This window comes from Telopea speciosissima, chromosome 9 (assembly GCF_018873765.1).
Source record: "Telopea speciosissima isolate NSW1024214 ecotype Mountain lineage chromosome 9, Tspe_v1, whole genome shotgun sequence".
In the NCBI taxonomy this organism is placed as follows: Eukaryota; Viridiplantae; Streptophyta; class Magnoliopsida; order Proteales; family Proteaceae; genus Telopea; species Telopea speciosissima.
In genome coordinates this window covers 20,409,453-20,423,181 of record NC_057924.1, presented here as the reverse complement: position 1 = coordinate 20,423,181, position 13,729 = coordinate 20,409,453, and the positions used below count along the sequence as shown (strand labels likewise).

At 42.4% G+C, this 13,729-nt stretch overlaps 1 protein-coding gene across 1 annotated transcript; it reads right to left on the bottom strand.

The window, feature by feature from the left end:
- Positions 1 to 11,004: 11,004 nt before the first annotated feature.
- Positions 11,005 to 12,505, bottom strand: LOC122638737 (phospholipase A1-IIgamma-like). The gene is made up of 2 exons (XM_043831588.1): positions 11,858 to 12,505; positions 11,005 to 11,619 (listed from the first exon to the last, which is right to left on the bottom strand). The coding sequence occupies exons 1-2, from the start codon at positions 12,458 to 12,460 to the stop codon at positions 11,005 to 11,007; spliced, it is 1,218 nt and encodes a 405-aa protein (XP_043687523.1). The 5' UTR covers positions 12,461 to 12,505.
- Positions 12,506 to 13,729: the final 1,224 nt, after the last annotated feature.

Below are 13,729 nucleotides of genomic sequence, written 5' to 3'. Positions count from 1 at the left end.
CTATAGATGTAGGGAGGCTTACCATTATTGCCCTTCAAAGGCATTGTTGCCAGAGAAAATGGTGACAAAGTCAAAATTAAATTTGGTCACTCAAGGTGCAAAGGGGTGGAAGCTAAGATACCAATGGGGAGGGCGGCGATGTTTGGTCACTCAAAGTGCAAAGGGGTGGAGGCAGGTGGGGTGGTAGGAGGAAGAAGAAGGGTATTTTGGGTATTATATAGACCCAAGGTTAGTTTGGGGATTAAAGAAAATATATATTTTTTATTCTGGTAAAAAGAGCTTTATTATATAAAATGTGAAAGCTCATGGCTGAGGATTACAAAGATCAACAAGCCACGGATCGAAAATGGGCCATACTATCATACATGTCATAGATAGCGCCCTCCTTGCCAATGAATCAGCCCAACTGTTATTCTCCCTTGGAACATAAGTGAAACTACATGTATCAAAATAGGTAGAAAGATGCACAATATCCTCCAGGATGGCACGAATGCTAAGAGGAGACAAAGATAACCCTCCTTGTATGTAATTGACAACATCCTTATTATCAGATGCAATAAGAATCCTGTAGAAGCCTTTCAAAATACACTCCAGCAAAGAAGATCGGATAGTCATAGCCTCCCCAATAGAAATATCCTAAAAAATCATAGGCACCGAGATAGCATGTATCGGTTGACCAAAATAGTCCATGCAAATAAATCCAACACCACCTATAGATGAGTTTGGAAGCAAACTAGCATCACAAAAAACTTGAGTCATCCCTGGTTGGAGAGAGGATCCCCTAGAAACCTAATAGAGTGGATGGTAATCCTCAAATTAATGAATGATCCCAAAGGGATATATATACAAGATACATAATGTGAGATTCTAGATCTCCAAGAATAGGAAACCCAATATTGGGTGATACAAAATATTCAGCCATAACCCATTGATATTGAGTTTCCATAGTTGGACAGATTCATATCACATGTATATCACATGTGATGATAAACTGAGAAAGGAAGGTAAGATCGTCTGTGATCTTTCCCTCAATACACTCCCTCAAGGTGGAGAATCGGGCAACTGAATCTTCAACTTGTCACGTAGAATCAGAAAACGGGTATGGGCAAGCGGTTTGGTGAGAGTATCTGCAATTTGATCTTGTGAGGATATGAACTGGACTTGTAGATGCTTCTTGGCAACCCGATCACGGACAAAGTGAAAATCGACTTTAACATGCTTTGTACAAGCATGAAATACGGGGTTTGCGGACAAGTATGTTGCACCAAGATTGTCACACCACAGAATTGAAGGGCCAGTGAAAGGATACCCAAGTTCAGTGAATAAGGATTCTAGCCAGATTAATTCAGTCGATGCATCGGGTAGAGCTTTGTACTCAGCCTCCGTAGAAGAACAAGCCACAGTATGCTGTTTGCGAGATACCCAAGAAACAAGATTGGGTCCAAGGAAGATCGCAAAACCCCCAGTTGATTTTTGATCGGACCCATCAGCTGCCCAGTCTGCATCAGTAAACGCCTAGAGAGAGCGAGATGGGGAGCGCTCAATCAGTAATCCTGCCACTTGGGTGCTTTTCAAGTAACGAATAATGCGCTTCACTAACTGCCAGTGTTCTTCTGTTGGAGAGTGCATAAATTGACATGCATTAACAGAAAAGGAGACATCCGGTCTTATGAGCGTCACATACTGCAAAGCACCCACTATCAATTTGTACTTAGTGGGGTCAGACATCAATGCACCCCCTGAATCAAAAACTTTATATTTATAGCCATCGGGGTTTTGACCGGTTTGCAATCCACCATTCCTGTATGTGTCAATAGGTCAGAAATATATAGCGCTTGGGTCAAAACAAGTCCCTTAGCAGTGCTATTGACCTCAATACCCAAAAAGAAATGTAAATCACCAAGATCCTTGATGGAGAACTCCTGAGAAAGACGGTGTAATAGAGAGGATATCATGGAGGAGTCACTTCTAGTGATGATAATGTCATCCACATAGACGAGAATATAACAGGGCTAGCCAGCAGTGTGACGAATAAAGAGGGAGGTGTTTGTCTTGGAGCCATGGAAGCCCAAACCAACCAGAAACTCAAACAATCGATGAAACCACGCATGGGGTGCCTGTTTGAGACCATATAATGACCTATGCAGTCGGCAGACATGATTGGGATAGTCAGGGTCAGTGAACCCTTAAGGTTGGGCCATATACACTTCCTCAGCTAGCATACCATGGAGGAACGCATTTTGGACATCCAACTGACGAACGAGCCAGCTGTTGGATACTGCAATAGACAGAACACACTGAATGATGGTAGGTTTGACAACCGGATTGAAAGTTTCACCATAATCCAAACCATGCTGCTGATGAAATCCCTTTGCAACCAGACATGCTTTATAGCTCTTAAGAGACCCATCGGCCTTTCGCTTAATCCTATACACCCATTTATTGCCAATAAGATTCATTTGAGCGGTGCGGGGAACAAGAGACCAGGTGCCATTCCTGAGTAAAGCATTGAACTCCTCAGCCATGGCCTTGGCCACTCCATTACTTTATTAGCCTACGAAAAAGAAGTTGGTTTTGTAATAATTACAATGGCATCTAGTGCCTGTGGTTGTCGTTCATGAGAATGGAGCCGCATCGGATGCATAGAGGCAGGCTGAGGTGGAGTTGGGACAACTGTAGGAGCTGGTATTGGTGGTGGTGGTGGGGGTCCATATAAAGATCAGCAACCGGTCTGGTACGCAAAGGGGGAGAGGGAGGAGCCAGGGTTCTAGAGGGGAGAGGTTCAGTGCCTACGGTGGTCTGGGAGGGGGAGGCCGGTTCATGGTTTAGTGGAGATGGTTGATTGGATAAGGGTGGTATGGACAGCAAGGGAGTGGGAGATAATTGTAAGGGAGGAGGATCTCGCAAGTGTGGTAAGGGAGGAGGAATAAGGGGAGCTGATGCCCACGGTCATGTGAGGGAGGGCATAGAACTGAGGGAAGTAGGGGTAGGCGATTGGGAGAATGGAAATGATTTCTCATCAAATCGCACATGGCGGGCAATTATGAACTTCTGGGATTGAAGATTGAGGCAGCGATAACCCATATGTGAAGGACTATAACCAAGAAAAACACATGCTGATGAGCGATATTCCATTTTATGACAATTAAAGGGACGAAGACATGGATAATAGAGACACCCAAAGACTTTGAGAAAACAGTAATCAGGGCACTTATGAAAAACTAACTGAAAAGGGGAGATTCCAAAAGAAACCAATGATGGCATGCGATTAATTAAGTAAACAGCAGTTTCAAAAGTAAAATTCCAATATTTTTGGGGCATAGACGCATGAGCAAAAAGGGAAAGTCCAGTCTCAACAATGTGTCGATGACGTCTTTCAACTGCACCTTGTTGCTCATGAGTGTGCGGGGCAGAAAGGTGGTGAGAAATTCCCAGTTTTGAGAAATAGGTGGGAAGGGAGTGATACTCACCCCCCCCCCCCCCAATCAGTTTGCAAAGCTTTAATCTTCCTACCAAATAAACGTTCCACATGAGCTTGGAACTGTGGAAAAATTGTGAAAACATCAGATTTATGGACTAGAGGATAAAACCATATATATTTTGTGTTGTCATCCATAAAAAGAACACAGTAACGATGAGAAGAAATAGAAGGAGTGGGCGAAGGCCCCCAAACATCACTAAGCAAGTCTAATGAAAATAAACTGCGACTAGGAGATGCAGGTAATGTAAGATGACTGGCTTTGCCTAACTGACAAGCCTTACAAATTTTATTAAAACTAGAAGGATGAGAAGGTAGATTATTGTCTTGAAGCATGATTTTGAGGAGACGCTCATGTGGATGTCCAAGACGCTGATGCCAAGTAGTGAGGGAACCATGAACAGCAGAAAGGGCAAACGGTGAGGACTGGGAATGCAACTCATATAAGCCATCTCTACTCGGTCTGGACAGAATTGTTTCCTTGGTTACCTAATCCTTCATAAGAAAATGGGATGGGTGAAACTCAAAGAAAACATTATCATCCTTACAGAATTGCTGAACTGAAAGAAGAGACTTAGAGATAGTTGGAACATGTAAGACATTATGTAAATAAAAGGAGCGAGAAGACAAAGAAGGGATAGAGGTAGAACCAACATGCGAGATCTATAAACCCTTACCATTACCTACATGCAGTTGATCCGGTCCATGGTAGTCATCATACTGAGATAGGGACTGAATGTCAGGGGTGACATGGTGTGAAGCACCAGTGTCAGGGTAACATGGAAGGGCAGTCGATGGATGTGGGGTGGGTAAAAGTGGAGGGTTATAGGGTACCGGTGGGTTGGGGTAGGGGTAATGAGAAGTTGGGTTGGAAGTGGGCTGAAACGGGTAAGGGGAAGTGGTAGGGTATTGGGATCGATCAATGGAGTGATTCGTCCGTTTACAAATGGAGCACTAGAAACGACCATAACTAGTTGACAAAGCACCACGACGGCGACCAAAACCACGGCTGTCACGCCCACCACGGCCTCCACGATTTGGAGAACTTGAGGAACCGGGGTTGCCAAGTGGGGTGGTGCGCTGAACATTGTTGGCAGTAATGGGTGTTGGACTTGTAGTAGCATCGATCACAGTAAGTTTCTTCAAAGATGTGCCATGAATAAATTCATGACTCAATAACATGGAATGAAGATCATCGTAACCAATCAGATCTATCCGAGTAAGAAGAGAGGACACCATAGATTGAAATTCAGATTTGAGACCCAAATAAATATGAAGATTGAAGGAGCTTGGGCGCAACGGGTGACCAGTAGCAGATAGTTCATCAGCAATTGATTTGGCACATTGTAGGAAAAGGAACATAGACTCATCAAGCTTTGCTCAAGATCGGTCATGGCCATGTTTAGAGACATCAAACGGCTCTCTGAAGGAGAGGAGAAAGCAGTGGATAATGTGTCCCAAATCTCTTGACTAGTTCGCTTGCCAACAATGAGGGGAAACACCTCTTCAGAGAGAGAGAGGAGACAAGCATACTACAGATTGAGGAATCCTGACGACGCCAAGCAACGGCTGTAATGGGGTCTTCCGGGCATGGAGTGGAGCCATCGACATGTCCAAATATATCTTGACCATCTAAGAATGGTTCAACTTGAGTTCGCCACAAGATATAATTTTTAGAAGTGAGTTTAAGGGAAATATAGTGATGGACATGGTGTAAAGAAGGAGTGGAAGGCGAAGGGGGAGTGGTAGTCTCAACCGTAGCAAGGGGGTTGGTGACTGAAGCCGGACCGAGTTCGCCCGCCATGAAGAAGAAGAGAAAAAGGAAAAAAAAATTTAGGGGGAGCTCGGTGGAGCTATTTTGGTTCTTGATACCATAATAGAGTGAATGGTAATCCTTAAATTAATAAATGATCCCAAAAGGATATATATACAAGATACATAATGTGAGATTCTAGATCTCCAAGAATAGCAAACCCAATATTGGGTGATACAAAATATTCAGCCATAACCAATTGATATTGAGTTGCCATAGTTGGATGGATTCATATCATATGTATATCACATGTGATGACAAATCGAGAAAGGAAGGTAAGATCGACTGTGATCTTTCTCTCAATAAAACCAAAGATGAAGTATGGCTCGCCGTAGAAGGTTGCAAAGCAATATGACTCTGGGAATCATGAAACTCTTGGAAAACATGAAAAGACGTTTGAATAACCTCTAATGGAGATCAAACCCGACGACCAAAAACATTGTCATTCTGTGCTTTCCACATAAACTAAAATATGAAAGAGCACAAAGAAATTCCCATACGCTAAGTGGTCTTATCCCGTGAGATATTGCTCCAACTCATGATCCAGTCACACAGAGAAGGATCATCTCCTGAAGGAATGAAGAGCCCCAAAGAACAACCAAACTAGGCCGCACGGGCAAATGACAACCCAGCAAAATATGTGTGATTGTTTCAACCGATCCACATCTAGCACAACATCGATCCACACTGATATTGCAATGACAAAGAACATCTCCTGTCGTTACACCAGCAGCACATGCTCTCCACAGAAAGCATTGAATTTTGGTAAGACTTCTACAATTCCAGATTCTCTTCTATACACTCCTCGGCACATCCGACCAAGAACGATTCCTTGAAGTTGATGATTCCTTGAAGTCGATGCTTCCAAACTTCTCTCCTCCGATAAATCATTTGCAATAAAATGATTACAACTCTTCACAGAAAAGACTCCATTTGTAGAGGTCATCCACTCAAGCTTATCCGAATTTGGAAAGAGAGGAAGATGTGTAAATAAAATATTACTAAGCCACATTACGACTTAACGCTAATGGCATGAGTGTAATAGTAATTTATTGTAAACTGTACGGGAATGGGATGTAATTGGGGAAAGTCCAGGGAAGGAATGTGTAAATAGGTCATAGTATAGGGGAGGGGCATAAAATTTTCCCTTAATTTGTTTTGGATGAATAAAAAAGATATTAAAAAGCACAAAGAAACAACCCCTGAAAAAGGAGAAAGACAAGGAAGAATACAAGGAGAAAACTCCACAGCAAAACAACGACCTAACCTACAGCCTAATCAAGCTGAAGGGAAACCATAGAAAGAGGAACGAAGAACATAATTAGCAGGCCCAAACAACTAATCACTTATATATAAAGTTGACCTTTTTTCCCATTAGGATTAAAGGGAGGAATGGGAGGAATCACCCAACTCCCACTTTGGTTGTGCCTGTACCAAGGTTCTCCCTCTTTGAAGGCCTTTTTTTTATTCAAGACTGGTTTTCAAAAATTCTGGGTGGAATGTGATTTAGCCTCTACTGTGGAATGCATAAACAATGACTCAATTCCTTGGTTTTAATTGCAAAAGTGGCTCTTCTTTCAGCCATTTTTATAGGCTTCAATATGGCATATCACTCACTGTTATCGAGAAATGAACTATGCTGCGGATTCTTTGGCAAAGAAGGCTGCTCTTTCTCATGCTTCTGCTAGTTGGTCTCTTCCTCCTCCTTTTATCGTTGAAGACTACGGATGGGATTTGGAATTGCCCAAGATATAGATTTTGTTAAGCTTTACTAGCTTCTTTTTTGCTTGGTTAGTTTCCTTCCCGATTGATGGCCTTGCCGAAGGTGGGTGAGAAGCTGACTTTCTTTTCTATTTGTGATTTTTTGTCTCTCCTTATTTTTTGTAATTTCTTTCTCCCCTTTTTTCTATAGTAATATATCTCTTGCTGAATTTTAGCAAAAAAAATCAATGGACACCTCATCAGAAAGGCTAACCACCTCATTAGCCCCCGTCTTACTAGATCAAATTTTAAGGTGAGTGTTGTGACGGCAATGCTGGTCGACTAGCTCAATTGGCACATTTTCTCTGCCCTCAACGCAGCCACCAATAGCTAGCAAGGATTGTCTCAAAGAACTCTCCACTTCAGAGTTAAAACCAAGTAAACACTTATTAGGGGACTTACTACCTTCATAACCTGACACCTCCTTAGATAGAGACCAATTAGATGATAAATCCACCCCTTCTGACATCTGGGCTGCCTCAATAGAAACAACAGCGCTAAGCTGATTACCTTTGACTATTGGAGCCACAATGGAGAAACCTACTCTATGTACTCTCCCAAAATCAGATTCGAAGTCAAACTCTTCACCACTCCTCTCACACTGATCCGCAACTTCCATAGTCCCTATTTGCTCACATCCTCTCTCTTCCTCCAACGTGCATTGCTGGAAATTTAGATCAATAAACAAGGTGCCCTCGGGTGGTTGGTGGATGATAACCTCTTCTTGAAATTCAGGAACCACCATAGTGTGGTTGAGATTACCTTGGTCCACCATGTCACAAAGTGCAGTAGCCCTCACTGCCACGACTTCCCCAACAATCAAAGAGTCCTCAATGTCAAGTCTCTCTCAACAACCCGAGAATTGCCACCTAGAGATTTCTCACGATTCTATTTGTATTTCCCTTTCTTTTTTTCCCCATGCTTCTTTAACTTAGGAGCTGCTTCAGAAACTGAGTTATCTTGACAATCCACTTTTTTATTCATACAAGAGGGCTCTTTGCAATCCACTTTGTTATTTACCCCTATGGACTTGATCCACATATGGGATCACAATGTGGTCTTCTAGGGTAGCTCCTAGAATCTCTAAAGGCATGCCCTCCAAGAGTTCACCATCTTCCACGCACACGACAGCTGTATGGGATGGGTGAAGTTGATTACAAGATGCAAGTTCAAAAGGAAACGTCAGTTCCCCCTCCTTTTCCAACTCCAATCGGCTACTGCTAGCACCAGCTACTTGTCCCTCCTCAGGACCTGCTCCCAATAGAACAGTAGCAGAAGTAGAGTCCTTCTCCCACACACCACCTCCTCGTACAGTCCCCAAAACCGTGAAACTATTCTCCACACCCAAATCCGAAAGCCTGGCAGTCCGGATCCTCTCAACGGGCAGCTCAACATCTCCTCTCTCTCCCGATGGGACCCACCCCATGTTCCCCTCTCTACCACCTCCTTGAGTTTTCCAATTCTTCTCTCCCCGCTCCGGCTGCAACACGCCCACAGTTCTAGCTTCCAAAACCCTCCCACTATCGCCTTGGGGCTCTCTATGTGATTTGTTTCTCCTTCTTTGACGAGGCCTTAAGAACCCATCATCAGCCTGAAAATCCACCAGATTAGGTTCATTCATAGGAAAGGACATCAGCGATGGATGATAACCAGATCCCCCTCTTACACATTGACTATCGGTGTGTCCAAAACAAAAGCAGACAGAGCATTTGGGGGGTTTGCAGTCATAGACGACGGGTTGGGCAAAGGACCTACCACCCTCCTCCGAAATAGTTACCAACTCCACAAAATCAGATAAGGCAGAAACTTCAACATAGATTCTAGCGTAGGATAACCGTTGCTTTGATCTTGTCTAGATATCTGAATAAAGAGGATTTCCAACATTACTCCCTATAATACTTAGCGCTCCCTCCGACTATAAATGAAATGGAAGGCCAGGGAGGTTGATCCAGATAAGGAGGGAATCGAAGGAGAGCTTGGTAAGGTCAATAAAAGGAGACCAAACCCTGAGAACAAGTGGTTTACTTTGAACATACCATAGGCCACCACCTAGCACCCTGAGTTTATCTTCTTCAGCGGCAAATCTGAAGGCAAAAAACCCTGCTTCAATCATGGTCGCATACTGCCACTGTCGTAACAACCCACTCTTCACGACTAAGAAAGGGGGGCGTCTGCTAAGAAAATGGCCAACAAGAGTATTCCTCCATACCCCTAGTTCATCTATGACAAGGCCCTTTGGATATAAAGCGACCTTAGCACCTTCAACAAAAGTGGGAGCAACATAATGGAGAAAGAACCCTTCAGAACACTCACAACCTCCCTAGGAGAACAAGGAATTCCAACCTTTCGTACCCACCCCTTGGATAGGAGTTGCAGAGACCAGATCTACAGCAAGATTTGACTGCTTCGAAGTAGAGGAGCACCTCAGATTCTCTCTTCCACCCACCTCCATCGGGTGCTCTTTGACCCCCTCCTTTCTTGAGCCTGAGGAGGTGAAACTTCCATCACCTCAACCTATTATACTGCTTTCGTTTCTAGGATCATTTTCCCTTAATTTAATCCTTTCTCATGATAATTTATTTTAGTAGATTTATCTGTCAATTTGCAACAATGAAGGTTTGATGTCTTTTATTAGTTATGTTACCAAGCAGTGGGCCATCTGTACCCAGACACAGGAAGTGTGAAATGACCTCCCCACCCCCATTGAAATGAAAAATCTCGCCTTTGTTGGATGCCTCTGCATGCACTCTAATTGGGCCCCACGCTAGTGCAATGGCCAAGCAGCGTGGCAGTGATCCCCCTCCCTAAGATTATTTAGCAATAAAGGTGCACATATAAAAGTGGACAAGCACTTTCGTTCAAATTACTGAGACATGTCTTCAAAAGATAGTTATAAGGAAATGACTCATGTGTGATACTGCAATGTGAGGGCTGGAAAAGGATGGATAAATCACTTATAACAATGGCATTCAAGTCTACATGTATTTTCTAATTTGGAAATATAAATTATTGCAAACCCTCATTTAGCTAAGATTCTCCTGACTTGCTGGGCTGTGCCTTTTTCCCTCGTACTTTTATCTTTCATTTTCCTTTATTTTTCATCTTTCATTCTCCTATATTCTTTATCTTTCTCAACTCCTCCCCAATCTCTCTTTTGTCATCTCTTTATCCCCTTTTTCTTGTTTAGACCTAATTTCCCCCAATTGGTTTTGTTTGGATTCATGTAGTCAACCCCATTAAGTTGGGATAAGACTGAATTTGTTGTTGTATTCTAAAGTGAGTAGCATTTTTTTTATTTGATAACTGAATGTGCGAATCAAAAGTTTAATATATGATAGCCCACTTGATTGGAATAAGGTTTTGAACTTCACAACTAATCCAAAGGTCAATTTAAATAAATTAGTCCTACGCACCGCACACAATACTGTATGAAGGAAAGGTTTTCATCATGAGGTGGTGCACATAATAGCTTTCATATAAATAATACCGAAAAGGAACCATGCACTGTGCTTGTGCAAATTCCAAAATACCGTATCATGTAATAAAAGAGTGGGGCTCATAATGAAACGCTCTGGCCATGTGGCCCTTATATGGACTCCATATGGATGATACCACTCTCCAATGGTTTGGAGAGAGAGAGAGAGTAAGGGTATTCTTGTCATGTGAAAAAATTGGGCAAGAAAGTGGAATACGTACGTTTATAGATAGAATAGAATAAATAGATAGATAGATAGATCGCTAAAGATTAGCAGAATGAATAAAATAAAAAAATATTACAGAGTTTACGTCTAGGCATACCCAGATGATACAAAATACAGACTTTGGATCTAGCCTAATAAATTATTGCAAACAATTAAAAAATACAATAGAATGGATTTTAGCTGCAATAGAAACAAAAAATATGATGTTGAATGTATCATACAAATCATTTTGACATTATATAAGATAATACTCAAAGTCCAAAATCAATGTCTTCCTCATGGTCCATTAACTTCCAAGAACCATTGGCATCTTGAACCATCCCATTATTCTTCTCAACCCACCACGAAGCAAGCACATGATATTCATCCTTCAACGCATCCTTGGACTTGTTCACGCGTGCGATATCATGATCAACTTCTAACTTGAATCCTCCTTTGGACCCTTGAGTCCCAGCAACGCCATGCAGGTACGCCTCCAAGTTATGCCAACCTGAAAAATTGCCGGGACGCTTCAAGTAGTTAGACTCTCTAGTGTCGATCTCTAGTTCCTGTCCAACATCGGCGTAGCCAAAGCGCGGGTATGTGGGAACAATGTCAGGGTCGTTGGTGATGCGCAACACTCGGAGGTCATCTAATTCCGAGCAGAACTTCCGAAAGTCACCATCTCCAACGCGGGGACTAGCAAAGACGAAGGCCGTCACTAAACATGCTTTGTCTGGCTGGTCCTTGGGCTTGTTTACTACATTGGCAACTATGTCTGCTGCGTTTATTGTTGCAAGCGCTGCTCCCAAGCTGTGACCTGTTATAGTTATGCTGATCTCTTCGTTCTTGAATTTTTCTACTAGTCTTCTCACCTCACCCAATACCTGAAATACCACCAAACAAACAATTTAATCCACCGTTTTCTCCCTCTCTTTCGAAACGCCATCTAAGGCCTCCGTTTGGTTAGTGGAGAATAAATATAGATAGTCATTAAAAATATAATTAAAATAAAATAAATGAAAGTGAGTGAATAACAATAAAAAGTGGATGACGATCTTGGAAGTAGTTGATGACATAGGTTTGTACGGCTTCTTCTTCAGAGGAATAAATAAAAGAATTTACCTGGGCTCTAGCACTAGACTTGTTGTAGAGGGAGCGTGGATTATCGGAAGTATACATCGAGTACCAGCCTCGATGCACATCAACATGGTCGGCATCCGGCCCAAATATGGAATCATCAACAGAAACCAATATGAAGTTCATGTCGTTAGCCCATTCCAAAGCTTGTTCCGTACCTCTCCATGCAATCACGATGTCTCTCCTTCCCAACATTTCCTTCCCTTCATCAGTCGCCACTGCAACGTAACCAATCCAATTGGATTCCTTATTCCATCCCTCCCTCGACAAAGACTTCACCATCAAACCATCTGGTAAGTCCACTGAAGATGTGGCATAGTGGAATTTCGTTACCTCATACTTATATGGATTGCCTATATCTAAACCCACCTTCGAGAAGAAATCCGACCTCCCGTACCGGCTGCTTCCGGCATACTTGGACAACTTCTCTGAGTTGAAGGCATCGTATGTAGCCTCAGCCATTTTGCCGTAGTGGATGATGTATCGCCGGAGATCGATGTCGAGGGGGTCCAGCATGCTCTTCCAGTGATCCTGCCCGCTCAACTGCTTCCATCTTTTGGAAATGCTGCTTTCATTAAGGCTACCCATCTTTTCTTTGTTTCTAACTTCCAAACTCAGTGAATCAAAAATACAAGTTTATACAGACAATGAATCAGAGAGATTTCTCCTTTAACTTCCCCTTAATTGAATTTTTGGGAGTTCCTTGTGTTTTCTTATCTCACAGATTATCAATTTATATATAATTGGAGTTTGGCTGGACCAAGTCACATGGTTTTCAAATCAAGAAGCTAAGAAGGTGCTTTCGCACTTTCCATGTATATGGCAAGGGCAACCCTAAACCTACCATTCTAACTTGGTTCCACCAACTGGTATTCATAAGTATTCATAAGCTAATCCCAAATTCCCTACAAGATTTGTTGTTTCATTGCTATCCTTTTATGTATTCAGCTTGTTCAAAAGACCCTCTCAAAGTAGTACAGTAACTGGTGGGCGTGACCAAGATATCTTCAAAGAATTGAATTTGCAACTTGCACCATGAAAAAATTTGGAATTTTTCTCCTCTCAGGTTTCCTATCCAGCCAGGTTCGTAGGTTCCTCTCTTAGGGAGGGCAAAAATGACAACCTCATCCCACCCAATCAGTGTGTTTGGGCAGGGGGTGAGATCGTCATTTCTGACCCCCTATGAGAGGAACCTACGAACCTAACTGGGCAGGTACTGAGAGGAATTAAGGAAATTTGTGTTGTGTTAAGTCCAGCTCAAACGTATCTCACACGTGTAAAATTGTAGTTTTTAAATAGTATTATAGAAAGGTCAACATTCACTTATCTGAAAGTTCAACAATTACAAAACGTGGGAGAAAAAATGAATTGGATGCATGCATGCTCGATTGTACGTGGGAAGAAGTCTTTAAAAGATGTTAATATATACTAACTAAACTTGACGTGGAAAATTTAGTTTAAGGACCACTACTTATCTAATCAACTATTGGAAAGCCAGAGCAGACCAGTCAAGCCCGGCTACAAACCAACCAGTCTCTGTAAATGAATGTCATTAATTTAATCATTTCTCATGATAATTTATTTTAAGTGGATTTATCTGTCAATTTGGAACGATGAAGGTTTGATGTCTTTTATTAGTTAAGCCTCATGGTCGATCGAGAAAATTTTAAGATTATGAGAAAAAGAATGCTGTCAGGCTGTGTGCCCTCTATGCTTGACATAGGAAACGTGAAATGACCTCCCCACACCCCCTCCCCCTTGAAATGAAAAAACTCACCTTTTTGGATGCCTTTGCCTGCACTCTCACTGGCCCATGCTGGTTAAGTGGCCACGCAACGTGGCAGCGATCCCCTCCAT